This window comes from Uloborus diversus, chromosome 9 (assembly GCF_026930045.1).
Source record: "Uloborus diversus isolate 005 chromosome 9, Udiv.v.3.1, whole genome shotgun sequence".
Classification (NCBI taxonomy): Eukaryota; Metazoa; Arthropoda; class Arachnida; order Araneae; family Uloboridae; genus Uloborus; species Uloborus diversus.
The window spans coordinates 65760211-65787424 of NC_072739.1; the positions used below are offsets into that span (position 1 = coordinate 65760211).

Consider the following 27214-nt stretch of genomic DNA (forward strand, 5'->3'; position numbering starts at 1 on the left):
CGCCCCCCCCCCCTGGGTGGTCGACAACCCCGGGGAAGGGGGGAAAGAAGTGGGGGGAGCCGTTTGCAAAAACACTCATAACTCGCGAACTATTTGAAATAAAACACTGAAAACAGTGGCAATCGACGCAACAAAACAAGGCCTTCATAAAAGCTAAATATGACTGTGATCATATCTTTGTTAGTTTCTGAGTAAAATTCTATTTTTTACAAACTAGCAAAAATTTTGAAAAAAATACGCATTTTTTGTTTTCAAATCATCAAAATTATTTAACTGTTTAGGGAACCAATAAAATCTGAAATATCATTATCCAGTTTGTTTAAAATTACTGAATTATTATCAAAGCGTTGAAAAGTGAAATAAAAGCAAGCCCAAAAAGCATTTGAGGTAATTCACAAAAAAAAAAAAAAAAAGTTTGCGGAATGTACCTTGAAGACTCGACATAAACCATAGAAAATTTTGTGGGCTCTCCTGTTTTGGCGGTTTTATTTCGTAATATTATCAAAACAATGTCCCAGTTAAGTAATTACTTAATTATTTAACCTTTAACGCATTATAGCTGCTTAGTATGGGTCACAATGGAACTTTTTAAAAATTAAAACACGCAAGTTTGCAAGTACGAAGTAATTACGGAAAGGATAAACTATCAGATTAAACCCTTTTGCAGATTTTACACCTGAGTTATGAAACATAGTGAGCGAGGCTATTGCCACATAAGCAGCATCAAAATTTTAGTGGAACGTTAAAGAAAATGTGAATGGTATCTTATCCAGAGAAGTCCTGCAATGACAATGTCTTCCATAGCGACTGCAAAACAGCAAAAGAAAACCAAAAAGAAACATTTAATCTGGAAAATGTTAGCTCAAAAGTGATGTTAGTACATCTAAAAATCATTCCCATACAGTAAGCCCAATGCTAGGTTAGGTTCATCAGAATGGTTCACTGAAGCAAAGCGAGAGGTCCGATTTCGTGAATGTAATTGAAAATGATACTTCTTGCAGCAAAACTCTAGAAGAAGCACCCTATTGTAAGAACAAAGTTCACGTTATCGATGGAATGACTCTGGTCCATAATGTCCCAAACACTACTTTCGAATGCAGCAAAGATTTTGCAGGTCTCCAAATAAAAAATAATAAAATTTTCTCCCCAATAGTCAAACTACACGAGTGGACCTTAAACACGATCGGTACATCACACTGTCGTTTTCATAACTTGAAAACCAGAAGTTCATGAAAGTCTCCTTCGCTTATAAAAAAAATTGATAGGTACCAAACCAGTGGTTTTGTGTCATAGCCATTCCTGAAAATAAAAAGAACCTTTAAAAGTACATTTCAGAGTATGTAATATGTAACATATCCGTTCCTGCATCCAATCAGCTTCTGGTGTCTGGTAACTCTGAAAACGAAAATGAATATTATTTAAAATCTGAGAACCAAGTAATAAATTTCTCTGAAATGCCCGAGTCCAACCAGGACGAAGCGCGCAGCAGAATCTATCTTCTTGCATATGATTCAGTGCAGAATAGGGGGAAAAGTAACTAATAGTTTATAGATCAGAAACTAATGAATTCTTATTGGCAATCTTTGTTAAAGGACAGAGGTTGCCATTTCATGTGCTGGTGTTGTGGATAGGAAAAGAGCTTTAGGATGGCATCTATCTTCAGGAGCACTTACGAAAAAAAACATCTAAAATTTAACAAGCTTCTGATGCATTTTCCAACTGCGATTCAACAAGTAAAATAGGAACAAAAAAGTATGCTTTCTCTTTACCAAAAAAGTCGGAAACTGTTTTTTGTACACTAGAGTTGTCATTAAAACAATATCTGAGAGCTTCAGAATTTAAACTGTTAGAAGCTGTAATATAAAAACAATTGTCAAGAAAATAGGTATTTCTTTGCGAATGCAACCATTACACACAATAATTTCTTGTCATTTTATCAGAAATAAATATGATATCAGCTCTCTACCATGCTCCTGCAATTCTTTCCAACATGCGCTAAGAAGTATTGCTCAACTGTACTATTGAATCAATTCCCCTGTACCTTAGCAGTGCCTTTAGATGTAACCAAGTTTGGGTTTCACTTGAATAAAAATAAAACGAATTCCCACACCTTATGATGCAGCCAGTGTTACCACAGAGTTTAATTCCACTCTGCGCAGGCAAGAACTGTAAATAATCTTGTAAATGTTTTATTAATAATTCATCTTGCTGTAAATACTGTGCTATTAAGACTAAAGCAAAAACCCATGAACTACAAAATACTCGGAAGAGAACGATTCAACAGAACAATTACAAGTCAACAAAAAGTGTATCATCTAGCTTTCAGAATTTCTGATATATCAATGCTTTATGTATGCATATTGATATTCTGCAATTATTTTGTAATACACATTATTTTACTAATTTTATTTAATTAGTTTTTTAGAACTCTTGTGCATAATTATATATTCATATTCGTTCCCATAAAAGCTCAAAGATGCTTCTCATTTTTTTATATTTATTTAGAACATATTATTTCTTGTATCATTGTTCTTTGTTGAGTAAATTATAAAAAACAATATCCGCAAAACAATACCCGCAATACTCTTTTGTGCAAATTGAAGTATAAATTAATAGAAATAAATAAAAATTACATTTGAATTGAAACTACTGTGGGCCTGGTTCCCTAGTTCCTCTCAAATTTAAAGCAGTATGTAACAAAATTAAAGCCATAATTGAATACTTTGCAATTAGGATAAGTTTGTAAACTGAAGAATGAATAGTTCGTCATAAGGATAATAAGGCTATTTTTTTCTCCTTAGCATACTGCCGTTTTATTCAATGCGCTAACTTAGGCAGGCTTGCATTTTCTATTTCGCTTTTTAACGCTCACGTTGGTAATAATTAAGTAGTTTTAAACAAACTGAATGATGAAGTTTCAGATTTTCTTGATTCCCTAAACGGTTAAATAATTTTAAAAAATAACTTATCTTTGGAAAAAAAGCTTTTCGTATTTTATTCCAATTTTTTTCATGGCTGCTAAAAAAGGAATTTTACTTATAAAGCAACAAAGATAGAACTATAAACATATTTAGGTTTTTCAAGCCCTTGTTCTGTTGCAACTGTTGCCACATTTTTAGTGCTTTACCTCCTACGGTTCGCGAGTTATGAGTGTTTTAGTAAACTGCGTCCCCCTACTGCTTTCCCCCTCCCCCGGGGATGTCGACCGCCGAGGGGGGGGACGATGACATGTGTTTTCATAATCACTATAGTGCCTGTAACAATAATCAAAAATAATTTTGCATCAGGTCTTCCATGCATGCTCAAAACCCCCCTTCAGATCTTGAACTCTAATACGGATAGTGTTCGAGCTTGCTACTGTCATTTTGTTTTTCAACCCGTTAACAGTACTTAAATAGTTTTAACAAACTGAATAATGATATTTAGGACTTTATTTGAAAAAAAAAATCAAACAATTTTGATTTGAAATTTATTTTGGTCAAAAAAAGTTTGTTTTGCACATTTTATTCAAAAATTAGCTTGTTTGCGAAAAATGGAATTTTACTCAGAAACCAACAAAGATAGGTCCATAATCATATTTAGCTTTTATGAAGCCCTTGTTTTGTTGCGTCGATTGACACTTTTTTCAGTGTTTTATCTCAAATAGTTCGCGAGTTATGAGTGTTTTAACAAACGGCTCCCCCCACTGCTTTCCCCCTCCCCCTGGGTTGTCGACCACCCAGGGGGGCGACGACATGTGGTTTCATAATCACCATCGTGCCTGTAACAATAATCAGAAATAATATTGCGTCAGCCTTTCCATGTATGCTCAACCCCCTTCAGATCCTGGACTAGCAGACTTACCTGCAAGTTCGCACACTTGGACAAATTGTAAGTGTGCTTGCAGCAATGTAACACTATCATTTTATTCACACCACTCGTTTTCAGTTAATCTGCTTACTACTGTAATAATTATTTGTTTTAATTCATGACCGAATGTATTTTACAAGGTAAACTATTTTCAAACAAGGAAAATAAAAGATAAATTTCTGAGTTTAGAAAGCATAACATAACTAATAATTTTCTTGATTTATTGGGGGAGGGGGGGGGGAGCTCTATCCTGCCCCCTCAAGAATATTTTTGATGGGGTTTGGCACCCTCAGGCACCATGGAGTTTTATAGTGCTTTGATACCTATTTTTAAAATTTGTTTGCTTTATAAAACTCAAAAGCATATTCAAAAAGGCTAAAAAAATATTTAGAAAAAAGCAAAAAGAATGGTTAAATTTAAAAACTTTACCTCAGTTATAAAATAATCTTTTTGTTTTTCTTTTGTTTTTTTGGTTTTGTAAGTTATTTAATTACATTTGGCCTTATATATATATATATATATATAAGTTTGGTAAGACCCCATTTGGAGTATGCTGTTCAGTTTTGGTCTCCTTATCTTAAGAAAGACATTAATGTATTGGAAAGGGTTCAAAGGCGGGCTACAAGGCTAATAAGTGGACTTTCCCACTTAGATTATGATTCCAGGCTTAGAAGGCTTAAAATGTACAGTCTTGAGCAAAGAAGAGACCAAGGGGACATGATTCAGCTGTTTAAATTTATTAAAATGAAAGATGTTACGGGGCTGAAGTTTAGCACTGAAAACAGAACAAGGGGTCATTGTTTTAAGCTACTTAAATCTCAGGCTAACATGGATATTAGGAAAAATTATTATTTTAACAGGGTTGTGGAACCTTGGAACAGCTTACCGGAAGAGGTGGTAATGAGCATGGGAGTAGACACTTTTAAGAAGGCCATTCATCTTCACTGGGGATTGTAAATTGACTAGGACCAGTCTAGCTGGGCCCAGAGCCTGTTGCTGGTCGTCACTTTTGTATTTTGTATATATATATATATATATATATATACTTATATATATATATATATATATATATATATATACACATATATATATATATATATATAGGGGCATACATTTTATATAATGAACAACTTGATTAACAAATCTAAAGATTAAGCAAAGGCAACATTAAAACCTTTTATTTTTAACAGTTTGATATTTGATCACAAAATTAATAATGAAATTACAATGAAAAAAAAAAAAGATTTTGAGAAATGATGTCATAAGAAAAGGAATTTTACAATACATGTGAAAAATACATGAAAACTTTGAAAAAAAAAAAAAAAAAATACATAAATAAATAAAAATGTTAAGAGAAGCTAAGAATATATGGGAAAAAAATGCCTGAATCCAAACAACTTGAAATATTTGCATACTCATTACCAGAGCATTAAAATTCTCTGATTTTTGCTATGTTAAGTGTCTCTAACCAAAATTAGAGAGCAACTTTCTGTACTAAAATCTTAAGAAACCGTAGATTTAAAACTGGTGTACAAAATTATTTTTTACAGATGGCATTGGCTTAAATCAATTTGGATGCAACTGAATTGACATTTTCGAGTGGGCATGGTAAGAAGACGAACTTACAAGTCCACTTCTTCTAAAATCAAAAGATAAGAATGGTTAAAATTAACAGTCAATACAAAATTTCCAAAGTCAAAGAAATAGTTTAGTTTTACATAATAAATTAAAAAGATCGAGTTTTTTAAAAGCAGATGAAATCGGATTTTGAAATGCGCAAAAAATCGAAACTAAGTCAAAAAAAAAAAAAAAAAAATCGTAAAAAGGAGCTACAAATGCACAAACTTGATGACAATTTGTAAAAACTGCCAAATATGTTGAAGAAACTGCAACATTACACGCAAAATCGCATTTTTGGCGCAAGTTTGTCCAACTTTGGCGCAGAAGCCCATTTAGCGGTCTTTTGGAGCAGTTTGACTCAATTGGCACAGCTGGCACATTCCTGGTTACTAATGTTCTAATGGTAAAGATCTTTTTTGGACAACTGCATATCAAGTGAAAAGAAAAAAAGTAAAACCTAAGAGTCAAAGGTTGTAGCTGGTATAGTGCGACTGTGACAACTTGGCGCCTGCCAACCATCTGTGACGTAGGCAGAAAAAAAAATCATTACATTAAAATTGATAGAGTACATTACCATACATATGAGTCTAAAGATATTTTGGCAAATCATAACAAATGCCTTTTTTAAACAAGCCTTTGAAAAGAAATTATGCTTCTGTCATCTTAGATTATGAAACATATTTTCCTATTGTGAAAAGAAAGGATATTTGCTATCCTTAAGACTTTTTCAACATTTTGACTATACAAAGTATTGAAACGAGGCGCTTTAGTGAACCATACAAAATTTACAGTTGCTTTTATTGCTTCATATACTTGACTCAGTTGAAATTGCATTAAATACCTCGAGTGAGATAACTTAAGTTTTAATTCATCACTTGCTGATTCAGGTCTGTTGATGTTCATCATTGTCATAAAGAATTAACATATGTAACTTTGATGATTAATACTTAAGATTTTAAGAAGGAGTTCAATGAAAGAAGTTGTACTGCTAATATGTTTTTGTTATGGTTAGTTATTACTGAAATGTTTAAAGTGCTGCAATAACTGCTTTTAATTGGTGCAAGAGTAAAAATTAAGCTTTGAGTTCCTTATTAAAATTCCAATTTTGCATTTCATTCTTCATTCTTCATTTCCCCCTAGCTCGTTATGAAAATGGTCTTTTCTGAAACGAGGTGTGACCAAATGCCATTTTGAGACAGTCACACTATAATTGCTAATTTATCATATGAACAAGTACAAGACAGAGACAAAAACAGACAAAAACATAAATACATCATTTTCATTATTCAAACTAGATCACGTAATTCTTTTGAGCCATGAAACTTCACATGGTGCTATTTACAAGTGATTTAAAAACATTTCAAACACAGCTCACCTTAGAAACTAAAGCATCATGAAGATCATCAATACTTTTTTTACTAGTATCAGTAACGTAAACATGAGTTACACCCCTTTCAAGCAAACCTGACGTAAGGGCTAAACCTGAAATAAAAGATAATTTAGCACATTTATTCCGAGACATAATTTGTATTAATCTGAGTTATAAAATTCAAAACAGTAAATTATATTTCTTAATAAATAATGAATAACAAAGGAAAGAACATTTTGAAGCTAAGAGGTACAACATTTGCAAATAGAAATAAATAGCATATCTGCAAAATGCCTTTTATTGAGCAATATTTTTACTAATTAGTAATTATGATGAAAAAATAATATATATCGTCTGACAACAAACAATGTGTGATCAAGAAGTTGTGCCACAGGTTATTAATTTCACAAAACAGTTTATCAAAATACTTCTTAATCCACTGATGTAAGTTATAAATTTTGTGATCTGATAACACTGTGCAATGACTAACAAAAACAAAGTACAGTGACTGCTAATTATTTGAATCATGTTTGTTTTAAACAGTTTCGATTCAAAAAAGAAACTGATTCAATAAAGCAAAAAAGTGTAGTTTTTTTTTTTTTTTTAAATGTGAAATTGCATATAAGAGAACTGAATAAAGGATACTAGATTAAAGAAAAATTTAGGATGCTAGATTAAAGTAAAATTAAACATTCCTTTAACAATTAAGGATACTAGATTAAAGTATCCTTAAAAGTATGCCAATTACTCAAAACATTTACTTTGATTCCTTGTTGACATCGAAGGGGAATGAGGTGGCAAATTCTCTTGCCAATGAAGCCAGAACACTCCAGCCCAGCCTGTAATGTTCGGTTTTTGATGCCAACACAATCGCAAAACAAAAGCTCTTCCCATGCCCCCCCCCCCCAAAAAAAAAACTTTTGCTGCCAGAATTGAATTAAAGCAAAGAAATTACAACAACAATAACAAGACTGAGGGTAATGCACTTTAAGGGGCATGAAGATCCTGTTTGACGGTTGCAGGACATATGAGGAATGCAAGCACACAACTGGATCCCAAACACCTCTTTATCTGCCCTTCCATTGTTCGTGTCCTTTTCAAAATAGACAATGACTGCAACATGGACACTTTGTACTCAGATAAAGCCGTTGAAATTGCCAAGGCTGTGATTCATGCCTTTGGCAATATTTAAATTTTATCTTCCTTTTTTTTTTTTTTCTCACCTTGCACTTTGCCATACACGACAACAAGAACATTCACTTTGGTTACTTAAGGATTTTTTTCATAAAACAGCATGAAAAAGCAATTACAAAATTCAAATTATTACTTATTTTCTTCTAAAAATGTATTTGCCGTTGAATGCTAAAAACAGGTAGTAGTTAAGTTAGTCACTCTTTCTTCATTGTCATGAAACTACCCATAGTACTGAATTCACACCTCCCTGCTCCAATATTAACAAATGGTTAGTCAAATGAGAAATGGTTAGCACATACCCTTGATTCATTTCAATGGATTGTTTGATTCAAATATCCAGCACTTTATTAACGTCAAAGTTAGATTTTGTTCTGTTTTCGAGGCCTTGACTCTTTAAAGTGGCTGATTCAATAAACCACCAGTTCAACTACCCAGCGCTCACTATACTACTTTAAAATTTAATTTTACTTTTTGCTTGTGTAGAGTTGAATATGTAGGCAAGCAATTTGGTTTTGTGCATTCAGCAACATCATTGTATATAATGTTAATACTTTTTCAGCTTACTCTTATTAAAGTAAACATTTTTCTCCAAAAGCAAAGCCAGTATAGCATTTGCCATTTAGATGAGATTTTGAGTATACGAATCTACTTATTTGTAACCTTTGTGGAAATAAACTTCATTGGAAACTGTTGATTAAAAAGTAAAATTTTCTCAATTGAGGAAATGAGAAACAAAGGGACGTAAGTGAACATTTTCAAGTCTTGAGAAAAAACCCGTTTCAAGTTTCTAGGTAGGCTTTCATTGGATTTTTTTTCTGAATGATTCTGTACAGCACCACCTACCTGGGCTACTAGTAGTACAACTTGCACCAAAACAGAAGAGAGGTTCACCTTTCCTTTGCAATGGTTATCTCCAAATTTTTAATTTTTGGCACTTACATCCCTTTACTTTTCACTGCCTCAATTGTTACTTTGTCTTTTTCAAAAAGTAATTAATTCAAGTCCATGCAACAGGTAAAAAGTTTTAAATAGATTTTATACTCACTGTAGATTTGTTCAACATACATGTTCAAGATACAAAAAACACTAACTTTTAGTTTTTGTTTTTATTCCTTTTTCACCATCAAAAGAAAAAAAACCACACACACACACAAACATACACACATGGAAATATTTAGTTTATCTCTTACATTAGGCACACATCAGTTAATTGGAAGTTAGAAGAGTCATTATTTTTAATAACCTTGGTTATATTGTATTTTAGAATAATGCATTTTTCTGTTGGCTAGGGCAGTGGTAATGGCTAATAAACATAATAAAAAGTTCATCACATAAGCAACTGGACATAGTCATTTATTAGTGGTTTTTTCAAGCTTGTTCATTAAACATTCATCCATCTCTCCCCTGTCAACGCCTATTAGTAAGGCAATAGAACTATAAAAAAAGCAAATCCTCTTTTCTAGAAAATATTGGTAAACATTTCAGAATTTTTAAATTTCAAAGAAATCAATTCTATATTTTGGCCAAAAAATTAAGTTCTAACAGGGCTGTTATCTTTAGTTACTAAAAGGAATTTTCAAAGATGATTAACAACTAATGGATAAAACAGAACAGCCTAAACAAACAAACACACACACACACACACACACACACACACACAAGCTGAATAGGTTTGTAACTGCAATAAAAACAAGTCATTAGAATTCATAAAAAAAAAATGTAGTGATGCAATTAGAGATTGATTTGCATCAACTCGGGCCTACTTACACACACATACAATCAAAGAAAATAGTTCCTGTTATACAAGGAGTAGCTCTCATAAGGTGGAAGCAAAAGTTAATTCTGAAGAATTTTGTCAATTTTCAGATTTGACATCAATTTTGTTTTTATTGCATAGTATGTACATCTAGGATATCATATATAAACATTAAAAGACAGCAAGTATAAAAAATATTAATTAGCAAATTTAATAATCGGTCTGGCAGGTAACAGATTTTGGACATCGCCATAATGTAAATTTCGCAATTTTCGAACTTTTCCAACAAAAATTTTATTTCTCTTTTAAATTTTACAATTGAAAATAGAGAGGATTAATGAAGTACTTGAATGGCTTTATATACTGGTCTTCAAATAAAATTTTGTTATGGTTTTGCAGAATGCGAAGAAAACCTGTCTATTTTGCCAACAAGTTGATAAAGTCGCCAAAACTAAGGCAGTTGGCAAAAGGGGAATTCCCCGCTAGTAACTCTTTGCTTATCGTATGCTGTGAGTTGTCGCCAATAGAGGTTTGCTTGGCGATTTTTCTGCAAAGAACAGAAATACCCAAATATTAGAACATTGAAGAACTATTAATTAAAAAATTGCTGTTTTAGATGTCGATTTTTTGTCACAACTAAAAAATACTTTATTCAAAATGTCAATAAAATAACAGATAATCATATGATGAATTTTCCCAGCGTTATGAGCTACCGCCATTTTGTTTACTTATTGCGTTCGTTGATTCGCATTTGCGGTCAGCAGTTAGGTTGGAATACATTTCTCGGAGCAAATACATTTGCAATTACACTTGGAATTAATTTTTACGAAAGGGGAATTGAATGAATCAAGGAAGTGGATGAAATAAAAAAACATGGGGCACATAAAGGCATGAAAATGAGATTCATCACACCCTATTTCATCATTCATTTTGGTACTTTTAATGAAAATATTAAGGTCATTTTAATCCATTACCTACAAAAGTTAAGAACTTTTTCAATGTCATGCACATATAATTTACATTATTTAAGAGTTTAAAAATAAAGAAGTTTTTCATTCAAATCTGCATAAAAAATATTCAAATAACCTATTCCGCCAGCTCCTTGAACAGCAACTTTCAAGCCATTGAGATTGCCTGCTCCAAGGTAATTTAAAGCAGCTTCCATTGCACACAATAAACCTTTGAAATTACAAAAAAGACAACATTATAAGAGGAAAACTTTAAAAAATGGAGCATATTGATATATAGCTCACTGAATACTCAAATAAATACCTAAATTAGCATGCAATTTTTGCATAATAAGTGGGACAGAACAGCAAATGGGAGGGGCAAACGCTCCAAAGCCCTTAGTTTTAACATATATTGCCAATCTTAGTACAGTAATTTATGTTCATGTATAGTAGACATGAACATAATTTATGTTCATGTAGTATGTTATGTTAATAGTTTATTAAGTACTTGTTGATCCCCCCCCCCCTCCCAGAAGGTAAATCCTGTCTGCACTACTGAACCAGAGAAAGATGAATTTTTCTGAATTACTTCCTAATTAAAACAAAAACTCTTTTCAGAAATTTCCTGATAATTGCTATGCTTGATTAAGGATTTCTGGCGAAAGTATATTTTGAAATCTCTCAAAGGGAATCGAGGGAGTAAGCCCCTAAGGTCATGCTTAGTATTGCTTTTCAGAGACGTTCTGAAAGTTTTGCATAGATACTTGTGACATAACATTTTAGAGAGAATTTAGTCATTCCCCAAACATAATATTTTTAAATATTTCCTTACAAAATACAGTTGAGTCTTCAAACATTGAGATTCAATACATTAAAAATGTTTAAGTTGATTAAGTTGAGGTTGAAAAACCAATATGCACAGAGAGAAAAAGACAAGACATATAAATTTATTTACATTAAAATATTAATAGATCTAAAAGAATTTTATGTGTCTCGTCTTTTTCTCTCTGTGCCTATTGTTTTTAAATTTTTGTAATTAATTACTAAGTTTTTGAGAATTTCGGAACTGACAACTACAGCTAGAAGCAGTAAAAACTTTCTGTTAAATAACAAACAAACATTAGTGATCTGCAAGATATTTAAAATTCATCTACCAAACTGTAAAAAATAAAAATAAAATTGAAGTACTTAGATTTTAAGGTATGTTAAATAGATATGTTTATTAATATAAAGATCTGAAGCCATTGTTACTTTTCATGCAAGCCCCTGGCTTAAGGTGGTGACTTTCTCATCAATTATTACCCTATCTCAAACCTGCTTAACGAAGTATGTTAATACAGTAATTCTCAGTCGTCCTAATTTCCGTTTTTTGAAAATTCTTTTATAGCGCCATTATTTAAAATATAGTTTTCGTTATGGTTTCTTTTATGGAACCTATGCTTGCTGGGACATGTAATGGGTTATTGATCATTCAGACATTATAATACTAGACTTTACTGTTCTAATTAATACATTGACTATATACATAATACAGAATGTGTTGCCAATGTGAACATCTCCGGAGTCCGTTCAAATCTGCTCTGTTCTGAGAGGATATTTTCCGCAGTGACGTCAGAGGCTCTGACATCACTATGATTACAATAGCGGAGTTCAATTAGTTCGATACACCAGTTTTGACTTTTATATCAGTGCAATTTTTCTGCATGCAGATAAAATTTTATCAAAATAATTCAGTAAGTGATAGACTGAAAGGAATCTCTGTTATTTTGACATTCCCTCACAAACTTATTCAGCATTTAGGCTCAATAGAGACAATAAACTATATAATAAGGGACAGTGTTCTATTTAGAGTTACCAGTTTTATGTGAATCAACAAAAAGCAAAATAGCTACTAGAGTCTCGACTTACATGAGGGATGCATCCCAAAACTCCCAGAAAAAGTCAAAACTTCATGTAGTGTAAAAGTTATGTATACAAATTTTTGTATTAACATGCTAAATAATTTTTGACATTTGCAAAAACCCTTTTACACCAGTTTAAGTACATATTACCGTTTATTACATAAGGAACAGAATTTTTACAATATTTTTTAAAAAGCTGTATTATTCAACATAAAATATTATTATGATGTACAAAATCAACAAGAGGGAGGAGCACAAAGAAAACAGTAAGGTAAGTTCAGTATGCAGTAGTAATAAATGCTGCACTATATTAGAACTGTACAGAAGGTAGACTATTTATATTTATACTTTAAAAAATGAAGATGATGATGGTTTATTCTTCACGAATTTTAGATAAAATAGCATGCTTAGGTGCTGTTACATTTCATCACCTTTCACGTTAAAAATGAAAAAATTAATGAAAAATGCAGAATGGTAACTGAAACTCAATGCACTTAACTAAGCAATGTTAAGATTAGTACGATGTGGGAACATCCACTGTCAGTATTGTTGAACGGAGGAAAGTCCACTCTTGAAACCAATACTTTGAAAGGAATAACGAAGCTACTTTAGTACTGCAATTCCCTTCGAAAAATCTTTTAGTCCAGGGCAAGGAATTTGAATTAGTCCTAAAATTTGTTACTCATGAAAAAATCGCGTTACAGCCATTTCGCATAAGTCAAATCACTTTGTAGCAAGAGTCTACAGCGCACTGTTATAGAAAACAAATGTGCCAGATAAGTTTTATGCTTAAATATTTCTTTTTTGCAGTCAATTTTATTTTGCTATGATATGCTTTTCAGAGTACAATGAGGTAAATTAACTTTTGAAATCACATTCATGGAAATTTTAAATTTAGCATGGAAAAATAAAATAATAAGGAAAAGCATTTTATAAAGAAAGAATTCAAAGGCAAATGGTAATATTCATTAAAATTAATATTAACCTTTTGCAAGTAAATTAGCTGCATTTCCAGAACCACCAATATCTTCTGGTCCTGATACAATCCACCTTGAATGAGTATGAGCATTAAAAAGATCAAAAGTGTTAACACCTGTATCCATTCCTGCAACTGAAGAGATAGATTAAATAGGTTTCACAATATTATTTACAAAATATATGTACATAACAATCTTGTTTGGCCGAACTAACTGGGACCAAAGGCAATACGGATAAATGAAAATCCGAATAATATGGGTAATAAACAAAACAAATTCTTAAATAAGCAGCTGTATCTTTTACTATAGTAAAAAACAATGTTTGCAAAAAAATTACATAGGATTGTTTGGCACAAACACTTTATAATTTACAATTAAGCAGCTGTGGTGTCGTACTGACCCTCCAAGATTACCAAGCAGATTACAATGTTTGGCTATGAAATTATCAGTACATAATGTTAAAAAGTTATATTTTTCTCCTGTAAAAATATAAATGCGAGCCAAAAATTATAGAAAACTTTGCTACTTGTAGTTTTAGTTTAAAAAATATAAATATTTCAAAGTTTAGCAGTAAGTATGAGACATTTTAGTCAAATACAGTGGAATGACCTTATAATTTTGGGCACAATCTGCACAGAAGTTGTATATTTAATCTAGAGGAGAATGTTTGGCACACTTATACATAGTTCAGCTATTATAACTAAAATTAATATTTATGTGAACATAAAACTTGTTAACAACTCTACAAAGTTAATTCGGATTAACTGAAGACCCGGATAACTGAGGTTCTACTATAGTATTAATTTAAAACAGAAATTATATGCACAAAAATTAGGAAACTGTAAAATAATGATGAATAAATTCTACGATAAAACAAAATAAGTTTTTTTTTCCACAAAACAACCCAATTTCCAAAATACATATGAAGTTTAATAAAACAATGAGGAAATTTTGGCGTTCCCACAATATAAATAAATGAATAAATAAAACACCTTTAAGAAATAAAATATATGATAAACAGCTACAAACATGGTTAAAAGCTATAATATCAGCATTGAGTGACAATTATCATGAATACTAAACAGCATTAGAAAAAACTAGATTAAATGTATTTCAAATTTTTCTTTGTAAAACTAAAAATATTCATATTTTTTTGAGGGAGGGGAAGCACTAACAGGCTACAGTGCTTTACCCCATAAAAAATAAATAAATAAGGACCATAAATTTTATTTGTTTTTTAACATTGAAGCAGTGAATCTTATAGCGCTGAAACAGACATTCATACTTTAAAAAAACGTTTCAATTTCGAAAATTGCCGCCCCTAAAGGTCGCCTACTCCAGGAGCTGGGCCTGATGTTTGTATAAGTGTTATTCATATTTTTTAGCTATTGTATATAATTGCATAATTTTTTTAACCTATTATTTGGATTATCCGCCGCAACTGTGCCACCCTATTTTGCGGATAATCAGGAGTTTACTGTAAGTAAATAAAACATCTTTGTGAAATAAAATACATGATAAACAGTTGCAAACATGAAATACACCACCAGCTCAATCAATTCCAGTCGAGGACTGCAGTTTCGTACTTATTAGCACTCATCAACCCGGCATAGGAAGTGACTTAGCTTGGAGGTGGAAAACCTCTTAAGGAAGCCTCGAGTACCAAACAAACTGGTAGCTAATACAGAATTAGCACTGAAAAGATGAGTGATTGAAGCAATGGTTCGATTCAACTCGAAGATTGAAGGCAAGGCATACAGGCCTGGCATACAGGCCCAAGAGCCAGGCCTGTATGCGGAGGCATACAGGCCTGGCTCTTGGGGTAGGCCACCTAGGCGGCCGCCTAGGGCGGCAGATTTCAAAATTTAAATTTTTTTAAGAGTATGAATATCTGTTTCAGTGTCATAAGATTCACTGCTTCAATGCTAAAAAAATATGAATAATAATAACTTAGAGTGTACCAGTGCTTGGATATGCAAAACAAAATTCGGAATTTAACTAGAAATTTAATTTACTTTCAGAGGTGGCAAAATGCGCAATTTAAAAATCCTTTTAAAATATTAATATCTGTTTTGGCGCCATAAGATGCACTACTATAATGATTTAAAAATATAATTTAAAGTACGTACCAGTGCTTGGATATGAAAAACCCAGTTTGGAATTTAATTAGAAACTCCCTTTAATTGTAAACATTTCACTATCATTCTTATTTTATTAAAATATCCTTATTTTTATTACTCAATGGGAGGAGGAGCGGCATTTGTCAATATTGCATAGGGTGGCAGAACTACTAGAGCTGGCCCTGCAGGTATATTCAGTAAGTTACCGCCCATTAGCCAGGGCTAAGGCAGAAATACATGAAATACACCGCCAGCTCAATCAATTCCAGAGGACTAAATTGAGTCCTCTCAGCTGAAATTGACTGAGCTGGCGGTGTATTTCATGTATTTCTGCCTTAGCCCTGGCTAATGGGCGGTAACTTACTGAATATAGTTACAAATATGATTAAAAGCTACAAGATCAGCATTGAGTGGTAGTTATCATGAATAATGAATAGCATTTAAAACTAGATTAAATATAGTTAAAACTTTTCTTTGTAAAACTAAAAATATTCAATTTTTTCTGACGGAAAGGAAGCATAAACAGGCTATAACACTTCAACCGGACTTTGCAGATAAAAAGAAAAGTTCAAATGAAAATATTTTTTGTTTCTGAATACAATGAACTACTTATTTTATCACTGAAACAAAATCTGTTACTCTATTTTTACTAAATGAGTTATTAATTGGAAAACTTCTTATTCCCTGTCATTGGTAGACCAGAAAAGGGGGGCATCTATTGAGAAGAAGGTGAAACTTTTTGATGATTGACTGAAAAAACGGGACATCCGAAGATGGAAGCAAAAAACGGGAATCTCCCGTTAAAAACAGTAGAGTTGGCAAGTACGTAAAATGTTTTTTTTACAATGCTATGTCTAACGTCTGAGGACAACACTTTGAAGAATCTTCGATCTTCCTTTCTTTTATTAACGATCAAAGTTATGAAAAGTTCATTTTTAAAAGTATAGCAATTTATTTTAGAGATAGACAGGGAGATGGGCGAAAATACATTGTGACGGGCCTATAAGAGTGTAAACTTGTCTCTGATGTCAGTAATACTATTTGCAATGCTCAATTCAACACCCTCTCATGATTGCTTATGATCGTTCTTTTTTGGCACGGGGGTGTGGGGCGAATCTGTTTTCATTTATCTACAAAAGGTTGCATGCATGGAACTATCGACGTTCATTTCACCATACATTTTCACCTTCCGAATCATCAGTGAGAATAGAACATTTGTTTATTTGCGAACACTCAGGCGAAAAATAAGTTTTATTATTTTCGATCGGAGTTTTTTTTTGTTTGTTTGTTTCTCCCCTTTTCCTTCCTTTGTATTTTTTTCTCTTTCTTTTTTCATTTTCCTATTTTTCTTTCTCTCTCTTTTCTTCTGACATCGGTGTTGCAGGACACCCTTAAGACCCGGGCCCCTAATTTCCGACTAGGCTGACATGGCCTCTCACCGAGTCTGTCGCTATTTTCTCTCATACATGACAAAATATCTTCATCAGTCAAGTATTTCGTGACTTAAATTCCATCATCAACTGGAAAAAAATCCATAAAATCTGTGTTGGATTTTATTTTGTAAAAAGCATAGTGCCTAGTAAGAGCTCTTTCTATAGTAAAAAGCTCCACTCATTTTGTAAATCAATGTCATAGATTTTTTAGATTCACTTCGTCTCGACACTTTGTGATACAATGGCACCAATTTCTTTCTTTTCGTTTATACTATTTTGGAGAGAAAAAATTGACTTATGGAGTTGCGCAAGCAACGAAATAAAATTTGGCTTATCGAATATTTCGACTCAATGAAATTGGGCTTATTGAAAATATACAACATTTATTCTCCATTCAGTTGAACGGGAATCAAGGTTCACTTCGGTTTGTAGAAGTTTTGGGCTCATTGAAGTTCAACTTACGAAAGTTTCACTGTATAATGAATAAATAAATCCTTTAAATTCATGGGTCAGAACAGTTAATGAATTTTTAAAATACACAGCCATATGTTATGTCACTTATAATACTGCAAAAAATATTCTTTTTTGAGAAAGATGATAAAAAGTTATTACCTACGAAAGAGAGTTTAATCTGTTTTAGTAATATTTACCAAAAATTGATGCTTTTAACAATGTAGTGTACACCACACTACATTGCACTGTATATATTAGATTACAAAAATAAACAATACTTACTGAAGCATCCATTTAACGATGACAAAAAGTCGCCATAATCATAAAATATTTTCTGCCGAAATTCTGGTTGTATATGTAGACGACTAACTGGCTCAGATATCAGACCTTTCCCACCGCTGACCCTAAACAGAAAAAAAAGTTTAGCCTTAACATACTCAAAATCTTACTTTAACCATCTCTCCTGCAGTGTAATGAAATGTAAGAACATTCAATTTTTCTATGTTATTGAACTTAATTTTTAAAACCTTAACAACTTCATATATTGCAATATAACGAATGGTTCACAACATTATTTACATTGAGAGTAATAACTAAAGGTAAGCAGAAGTTAGTAATTCTGGGAAAAACACTGTGGCTTCTCATTTGATTATATTGTGTACTAATGAAGAAATCATCAGAAATATTGTAAACCAAAAGAAGATGCTAAAATATTGCTGCAGAGTTACAGCAAAATGCTATTATTGACATGTAGCATCAAAAAAAAAAAAAAAAAGAAAGAAAAAAACAAAACAATAAGAAAAAAATACAAAGGATCCAGCATGTAAAAGCCAAATGTGAATGATTTTGGACATTTTACATGATTATATTTATTATGATTATAAAAAATTTAATTTGCCTATGAAATATTACATAAATATTTCAAAGATTTTAATTACTGTTTTATTTTTGTATTTTAAGGTATCACTTAGCTTGCATTTGTTGATTGACCGGTAGCTTACCGGTGGTTGATCACATGACAAAAAATGACTTGAGCTCAAATGCTTTAGCATTGTGTTGATGTCATTAGCTGTCATGTGGTCAACCGACCGGTCGCTACCGGCCGAGCTCGTCAAACGCAAGCTTAAAGCTAATTTGTTTACAGCCTGAATTCCACACAACCATTTCTTCCAAATTGTGCAGATTTTTGGCCCTCCACTCTGGAATGGCAGAATTTTTTATTTTATTGATTTGCACATCAAACTAAAAAGCACATTAAAAGAACTTTAAACCAAGACTCTTATCTTTTTTAGTTATGAGAAAATAATGATTAGCCATATCAAACTGTAGGTAGAATCCATCTCAATTACAAGGGGCATAACATGATGGTCTCCAATTTTTTTGAATTTAACATGTGTTAGAATTTGTTGGCATAAGCCTATATTTTTTTTTGTTCTTAGAGCAATTTCATAAAAAGCTTGAATGTATTTTAATTGTTTAAAACTTACTTGTTCACTCAAACCATCCTAGAAACACATTCCTGTTTTAAATGTCGTTGAAAGACCGGCGTGCGTAAACCCAGAGTGTATAGAAATCCCCAGTGACTAAACACCCAACAAGCCAATCACGTGTTTCGCCCATCGGCGGATGAGACGTCAGGCCTCAAGAGTTGAGGATCTTTCTGCTAGTAGCAGTCAAGAAAGTAAATTTAAGAAATAGCAACAGTTAAAAGGATTAACTGTGAGTTGCTTTGAGATGCAACAGATGTAAATTTTGACGACGTCACGTCATTGCTTGGGGGTAACAGAGATGGTTTAAATAGAAAGTAAATCAATCAATCGTCCTCTTATGATTTGGTTCCATTCTGCAGACGGTGTGTTTTGATTTGAGCATGTGTGCTCAATAGATTGATTTATCCAGGCAGAGGACGTGGAGGTTTTGAGATATGTAGTAACAAGATTCGATAGCCTGCTAAAAGTGCAGGATGTTCTAAAACAGCACCCTACACGTAATGAAGGAGTTTTTTTTAGGAATATAAATTTGAAGAGTTGATGTTTTTTTAAGTATTAGGCCTAACAGGGCTGGAAGATTCGTCTGGCATATACCCGATTATGGAGTCGCTAGTTACTGGATTGAATCCACTATATGGTGAGGCTGCCTCTGCTAATGGAAGGTTCCTGTTTTGCTTGAAGCTGGGCAAATATTTTCCTGTGCTGCCTCTTCTGTGGCATGGGTGTGCCTGGGATTGATTGACCATGGATTTTGATCTGCTGTCCACCAGTGGACGTTTTCAACTCGTCTGAACATCAGACAGATGGATGTTGCCTTCGTTGTTATGTGTGCCAAGTTTAAAGTATGGACTTCCAGTGGTATGAATCTTTAAATAGTTTTCTGGACAGCTACCATCATTGTGGCATGGCGTAGGGTAAATCTTAAAAAATATTAGGAACATTTTAGAACTGTTGATGGTTTTTTTAAGTAACTGAATCTTGTGATATTTGTTTGTTGGGGGGGGAGGGGGTATAATTATATTTGAATTGTTAATAGGGGATATGCTTTATAAATGTTTGATTGTTTTTGCCTATTTACATTTTACACATGTTTTGAATAAATTGTTATTTAAATTGAAATTCAGTTTCCATTGCTTCATTTCTCACGAACTTACCATTCCACATCTGTTGGTCTACCTGAAGGCCAACAGAATTCATAATAAATTAAGAAATATGTTTTTTTTTTTGGCCCAAAAAAATTCCTGGGCCGAGATACAGGCTGCCAAAGATTGCGGTCCTGTCATGATTTCTCACTTGGGATTTTCGTCAAAATCTTTAAAGTACATTATCTCAGGAACGGTTTTTGTTGCGGTTTGTTTTACAGGGGTGATTGTGACTCCATGAAAAAATACCTGAACTTTTTTCCAAGAAGAAAAAGTGCTTTGATAGGCATACATATACACATTACGTGTATGCGCACATTATTTATATACATAATTATTTGTTGGGGCTAAAACTCGAAGTTTTAACTGGACTTAATATGTCCATGTGCATGAAGAGAATTAAATTCTTTTAATTTTTCTGATTTCTAAAAATTTTTCAAAGAATGTTTTATTTTCCTCCATTGTATCTGAATCCTTAACCATTTATTACATTCATTTTCTAAAAGTGCATAAATATTTCAGAATTAAATAAGTTTGGGGCAAAAGGGGCAGAATGTATTATGATCACTGCGCAATAGGGCTAGGCGATATCCGAATTTTAATGCCACGATATATCGCTTTCCAAATATCGATATTTTCGATACATAAAAGTCGTTAAATTCAACATTTAATGGGGGGGGGGGGGGGGGGGACTGTAAAACCTATTACATAAGCATCTACAACAGAGAAAAGCCATAGGCCATCTTGGTGAATAAATATTTTAGCAATTTAATCTAATAATATAGTTACAGCAAGGATTTTCATGTGTTTCTGTCGGGAGGGGGGGGGGGGGGTTATGAAGCAGATTATACCACAGAAACTTTTGGAGAAATTAATTTAGAAGAATTTAAGTCTTTTTATTAGTGGGTGGCGATTCTTGAGGGAAAAGGGGGCTTGGTAAAATTGAGGGGTGCCATCCCAGTCGGGGGGAATGGGTAACCCTAATTACATCACCTGCATATTAAGATATGCAACAGAGAAACGATATTAGACATCTTGAAAAGAAAATATTAAGGGGAAAAATATCAAGTAACGCTCCTTTCTCTTCTTATCCAGCCTTTATTCCATCTCTCACCCCAGCTGTTCTTCAATAATTACCATAGAGATTGCAAAACATGACGGTAGCTTACGCTTTATACCAAACGAAACGTCTTCAACTTGGACTTTCAGCGTTTCATTAAACATCGACCTAAATTTTACAAAAGTGGGTTTTTCTGAAAATATAGGATGGTTCCGGTATTTTCGAAGATGAAGATACCGGAAACCAAGATGTAAATACCGGAAATCCGGTAAAATACCGGAACACAATCACCCCTGGTTTTATTTAAAAGGAAATTTTTTCTTGTTTAAAAAAATATGTAATATTTTGAAATATGTGCTTTAGTTTGTTTTCCACGGTCTTTTGAAAAAAAAAAAAGCTTAAAATATTTTTTACAGTTTATTAGTACTACTGAGCACTATTTTACCTGAAAAGAGAACTTCCACTTTTTCGTTTGAGAGATTTTAGAGACATTTGAAAAAATTGGGTTTTTTAAGGAACTCTTTACGCAATGCAAGACCTGAAAATTCAAAAAAAAAAAAAAAAAATTGCAACAAGTGGTCAGAAAATGCTTTTGATTAAGTTATGTAGTCAAATTTTCATTTTGAGTCGCCATTTTGTTCAGGACATTGAATTTAGTGAGAACAAAATGGCATTGTGCTTAACGATTCTTTTGGCGCTACGCTGAAAGGTTGCGTGGGGAAATGCAGCCAATCGGCAGGACACTGCGTTCTTGTTTTCATAAAAAATAAAACTCTTGGATAAAAAAACACATTTTTCAAAATGTTGCATATTTTTTTAACCATAAAAAATATCCTCTTAAGTAAAACACACCGCAACAAAATATGTTCTACCATACTTGATATAATGTACTTTAAAGATTTTGATGAAAATCCCACCTGAGAAATCATGACGGGACCGCCATCTTTGGTGGCCTGTATCTTGGCTTAGGAATTTTTTTTGGCAAAACAAAAAAAGAAAACATTATTTCTTATTTTATGAATTTAACATATGTTGAATTCGAAAAAATCTGAGACCATCATGTTACACCACTTGTTGAATTGAGATGGATTCTACCTGTAGCATTTTTCAATGAAAAATTCTTTTATTTCTAAAGGAGTAAAAAAAAATTCATTAATAACTAGGTTATATTTTTTTGACACCACCAAGTTTCATGAAAATCTGTGTGGGTCTGTTCCTAAAATTGTTTCAAATTGTGTTGATTTGACGTAGAATGATCCTGTGTTTTTTATTTTGCTATCCTACATAACTCTTATGTGATACCAGTAGGGTAACTAGGGGTTGCAGGAGTGGCTCTTGCCAGGGGCGTAGCAGCCAGGGGGCGGCATTTCAACTGTTTAATAAAAATTTTTGTAAAAGTTTTTTTTTTTTGACCATAGAAATTGAAAAATGCTTTTAAAAAAAATGAAAAAAAAAAAAAAAAAACTTGTAAGAAAAAGAGCCATAGAGGCACATACATAACATCTACTGAAAAGAAACATTGTAAACAATTCCGAAAAAGAAAATAAGAAAAAAAAAAATTACAATGCGGCCTTCTATTTGTCGAATCAACTAATCAAAAAGTTCAAAAAAAGAAATTGGAGGTCACAATGACCTCTGGTGACTTCTCACTTGGGCGACTCTGGGGGGGGGGGGGGGGGGGGGCAAATTCTTTAGTTTGCTAGGGGCGCTACACCCCATAGTTACACTACTGTGTGATACTCAAGCTATTTTAATTGCATTGATTCATTATTACAACAAAGTCATATGTAACAACAATAGGTCTTCTTTTAAAGCACTATAAGCAGCATCAGAATTTGTAAACACACATTGAGAACTAAAATTTAAAATTTTCACAAACAAAAGAATGGCAAAACTGGCAAAAGAACGACAGGGTCACAATTTGAATGAAATAAATTAAACTTACCATAAACCAGCTAACGCAGATTTGACGCCTAATCGTCTTGAAAGACGCAAACCTTCAGATATGTAATGTTCCATGGAATTGAATGGAACCATCCTAATGCCCCCACACTGTTTCAAGGAAAAAGGTAAGAACATTAAGCATATTTATTGATATAGCAGCCATTTACATATATAAGTACAGTATAACACTCCAATTTCAGAATCCCGAACTTTTTTCTTCAAATATTTAAAAATAATAATAATTAAAAAAAAAAAAAAAAATCAAAATATTTTTTTTCTTTTTCAGTTTCAAAAGTTCAAAATTGTTGATGAAACCATGAAAAACAAATACTACAAGACAGGAGAGTTTTCACTATTTTTCGAGTCAGAATACAAAATCCAGATATATTTCACTGGTACGGATTTGACTGCATTGTATGCCTATGTGTGTGTGCTCTCTCTCTCCTCGATTTAATGGTAACTAGGCATCTAGATTGATCACCATTTTGGTTTTTCTTAAACAATGTGGTGATTGCACTTCGCGACAGCCAAACATATTGTACATTTTTACACGTCCCAAGGGTTCTTAAAATATGTTTAGGAACATGGAAAAATGTTCTAATCTGATGTAATCTTTTAACCACAATAAATGTTAAATAATAATTCATTATTTATGATTCATCATTGATAATTTAATTCATCACCATGAAAAAAAATTTTTTTTTTGTTTTTCGGTTCAAAATTGATCCAAGTATATGGCTGTTTTTTGAGTCATGAAGGGTTCCCATAGTACAATAGGATGTGCCTCAAGGTACAATAGGAGGTTGTACCCATTGAGAAGAGATAAAATGGAGGGAGTAAGACTTTCATCAATGAAACCAAGACCCCAAGTCATGTGATAGATTTTAAAGCAAAGCATTGGAAGAAATCAGGTTTCCCTTGCCTGTTTCACGCAAAACGTGCCAACCATTCGTCGTTGGTGAGTCACGTGACTTGGGAGTCTTTAGGTCAGCTTTTGATAAGCTAATGATTGGACTTGCTCTCTCCATTTTTATTCCGGCTCTTTGGTTGTACAGTAAAATCTGTAAAGTTGATCACCTGTCTATGAAGTGAAAAGGGGGATGCTTGAAACCAGCGCGAGCACTGAGACCACAGGTCTATTGTACTACAGTAAAACCTCGCTACAATGCTATTCGATACAACAATAAATCCCTCTACAACGATAATATTTCGTAGCCCCGGTGAACTCGCATAGGAATCAATGTTATCCTCCTCCCAATATTGCGATATTCTCTACAGCAATAAACCCCTGTAAAGCGATGTTTTTTTTAAGTTTTCAACCCCTCTTTATTACGATAATTTGGTTTTCAAGTACAGTAAAATCCTGAAAGTAACCCCCGTGGGTGCAAGTTTGGGGATGTGTTCAAGACGGAAAATATTTTGAGTCCCCCCCCCCCATACACACATGCGTGCTTAAGGAAAAATTTACGATCATAAATGTTGTAGATTTTGAGTATGGCAGTTTTGGAATCTGTGTTTACTTTGAATTTTTCACTTTTGACTTTTCTAACAATATGAACCTAATAGTTTTAATTGTAATATTTAAGAGTTTTGATATCGTAGTTCCAAAAAACACCAATAATTGGGGGTCTGGGGGCTCTCCCCGAATTCAAAAACTTCAATTTTTTTAAATTGAAGTCTAAAAAGCACAATGATAGGCCATTTTGGTAAAGTTCAGGGAAAGGGGAGGTTCAGGGTATTAAATCACAATATTGGGTGATCTTCAAAAATATTATAGCTGGCTCTCCCCGAAATTGAAGCTTTAAAAACGAAATTGTACTCCCTCTTTCATAACATTTACACAGTTTTTGAATGCATTTTTGAAGGGACGGAGTTCAAGAACTTTCCTTCGGCAATATTTCGAAATTGAAGTTCCAAAAACGCAATTTTAGGCGTAAAAGTAATCGGGGCTCCAAGCCATTAGTTTTTCTGCCAATCTTAAATCTTTTTATTGCAGCAATAAAATCGCATTTGACATAAGATTTTCACTTTTGCAACATAAACCAGTTTTGATCGGAAAGTCTCCCCAAGATAGCGCGAACAAACCAGAAAAGAATGAAAGGTGGGGGAAGGGTATGGGCGATTAATGAACTGGCAAATGAGAAAAAAAAAAACGAAAGGACACACACCTCCAAAAGCACGTTGTAAACAAAATAAGCTCATGGCGGAAAATCAAGAGAATGTCCATGTAAATTCGTGGTTATGGAAAGATCCTGCAATTAAAGCATATTTTTCGAACACTCAATTTTTCTTTTTTTAGTAAAAACTGAAGGAAAGTAATAGAATTTCTTTCCGTCCCAACCTCCGTCTTGGAAATTTTGTCCAAGACGGAAATCCGTCCTGAGACGGAAGGTTTTGCACCTATGGTAACCCCTCCTATTTTCAAAAAAAAAACTTAAAACTTTATTTTTTCTTTAAAAATGGTTAGCTCTAAGTTTCGCGCTACATTTTAAACAATGCGTTTCCAAAATGGTGTCGCGCTGGAGATAGTTTATTTTTACAAGTCAAAACAAAAATGCACCTTCCAAAATAAATAAAAAAGCAGTACAATCGTATAAATTTCTTTTGCAACACATATGAACAAAAAGAAAAGGCGCCCTTGTATCAAAAGGAGTCTAGACCAAAGGAATAAAGAGCTGAAACCGTCCTTCTTCCCCCTACCTGAGATTGTTCTTTTATTTTGTTTAAACCACAGTGTTTTTTTTTCTTTTTTGGGAAAAGAAAACATGCACATGGAGAGGGAAACTAAACATCTAAAAATGATTGCCAAGTAAAAAAACAGAAAAAGTTCCAATTTTTTTTTGAGTCAGTGGCAAATGAAGATGATCCGAAAAGGTGTAACATTCCCATCTGATTGCGTCATCACTGTCACATGATCGACGAAAATGAAAGACTTGATTTTATTCACTATTTCAAGATAAACTCAATGTCATCAGCGATATTGATGATGGAATGAAGCAGGTTGATGCAGCTAAGAAATATGGATTATCTCAATCTACAGTTGCAAAGTTCCTCAAGAAGAGGAAACATATTGAAGATGCTATGAGATCAAATTCAGTTAATCCCAAGCGAAAACGACTAAAAGTTCGCGACTAATGAAAACATTGATGCTGCCATCCTGAAGTGGTTTCAAGAGATGAGGGCAACAAATGTCCCAATAAATGGACCTTTGTTATATGCACAAGCACGGAAATATGCAGCAATGCTAGGGAACGAAACTTTTAAAGCTAGCAATGGTTGGATAATGCGTTTTCGGGATCGCCACGGAATCACTTTCCAGGAAATCCACGGAGAGAAAAAATCTGCTCCGATGAATGAGGCAAATGCCTGGAGACAAGAGAAGATGAAAGATATTCTTCAAAAGTATGCACCAGAAGACATTCATAACGCTGATGAAGCTGAGCTGTTTTTTCAACTCCTCCCTGATAGAACATTGGCGCTTAAGGGCGAAAAGTGTCACGGCGGAAAGAAATCAAAACAAAGATCGACTGTTCTTCTGTGTGCCTATAGTACAGGAACACATAAAATTCAACCTCTTGTTATCGGCAAATCTTTGAAGCCAAGGTGCTTCAAGAATGTGAGAAGTCTTCCTGTGGAATATAAAGCCAATAAAAAGGCTTGGATGACGTCTAAATTTTTTTTCTGAATGGTTGCTGAAGTTAGATAAGGAAATGAAGAAGAGGAAGAAAAAAATTGCATTGTTGAATGATAATTGCTCCGCTCACACCTCAATTCCAAAACTACAATGCGTTGAAATTGTTTTTTTTTTCCGGCCAACTGCACTTCCATATTGCAGCCACTCGACATGGGCATAATTAAATGTTTTAAAGGATACTATAGGAAACGTTTGGTAGAATCGATATTTCTGGGGATTGAAAATAAAGTGGAAGACCCTTTTAAAGCTGTAAATGTTAAGG

General features: G+C 33.2%; 2 protein-coding genes across 2 annotated transcripts; one reads left to right on the forward strand and one right to left on the reverse strand.

The window, feature by feature from the left end:
• Positions 1 to 4094: 4094 nt before the first annotated feature.
• On the reverse strand, positions 4095 to 23360 carry LOC129230280 (phenylalanine dehydrogenase-like). Its single transcript, XM_054864679.1, has 6 exons — positions 23260 to 23360; positions 17905 to 18026; positions 13625 to 13750; positions 10875 to 10967; positions 6845 to 6951; positions 4095 to 4172 (listed from the first exon to the last, which is right to left on the reverse strand). The coding sequence occupies exons 1-6, from the start codon at positions 23349 to 23351 to the stop codon at positions 4095 to 4097; spliced, it is 618 nt and encodes a 205-aa protein (XP_054720654.1). The 5' UTR covers positions 23352 to 23360.
• A 2850-nt stretch (positions 23361 to 26210) lies between these two features.
• LOC129230281 (tigger transposable element-derived protein 6-like) lies at positions 26211 to 26854 on the forward strand (the record flags this gene model as incomplete). Its single annotated transcript, XM_054864681.1, is given in 3 exon segments — positions 26211 to 26384; positions 26386 to 26703; positions 26705 to 26854. Coding segments are annotated over 3 exon segments (642 nt in total), but the record flags the coding sequence as incomplete, so codon positions are not given.
• Between the last annotated feature and the right edge of the window lie 360 nt (positions 26855 to 27214).

Bases quoted from the DNA above. Each gene is read 5' to 3' on its own strand.
- LOC129230280 (XM_054864679.1), bottom strand. From the start codon at position 23,351: ATGGTTCCATTCAATTCCATGGAACATTACATATCTGAAGGTTTGCGT. The intron at 10,968-13,624 runs GTTAATATTAAT...GTAATTTCAAAG, and splicing joins AGCTAATTTACTTGCAAAAG to GTTTATTGTGTGCAATGGAA. The intron at 4,173-6,844 runs GTGAGCTGTGTT...TTTTAAAAATAG, and splicing joins ATGATGCTTTAGTTTCTAAG to GTATCAAAGCACTATAAAAC.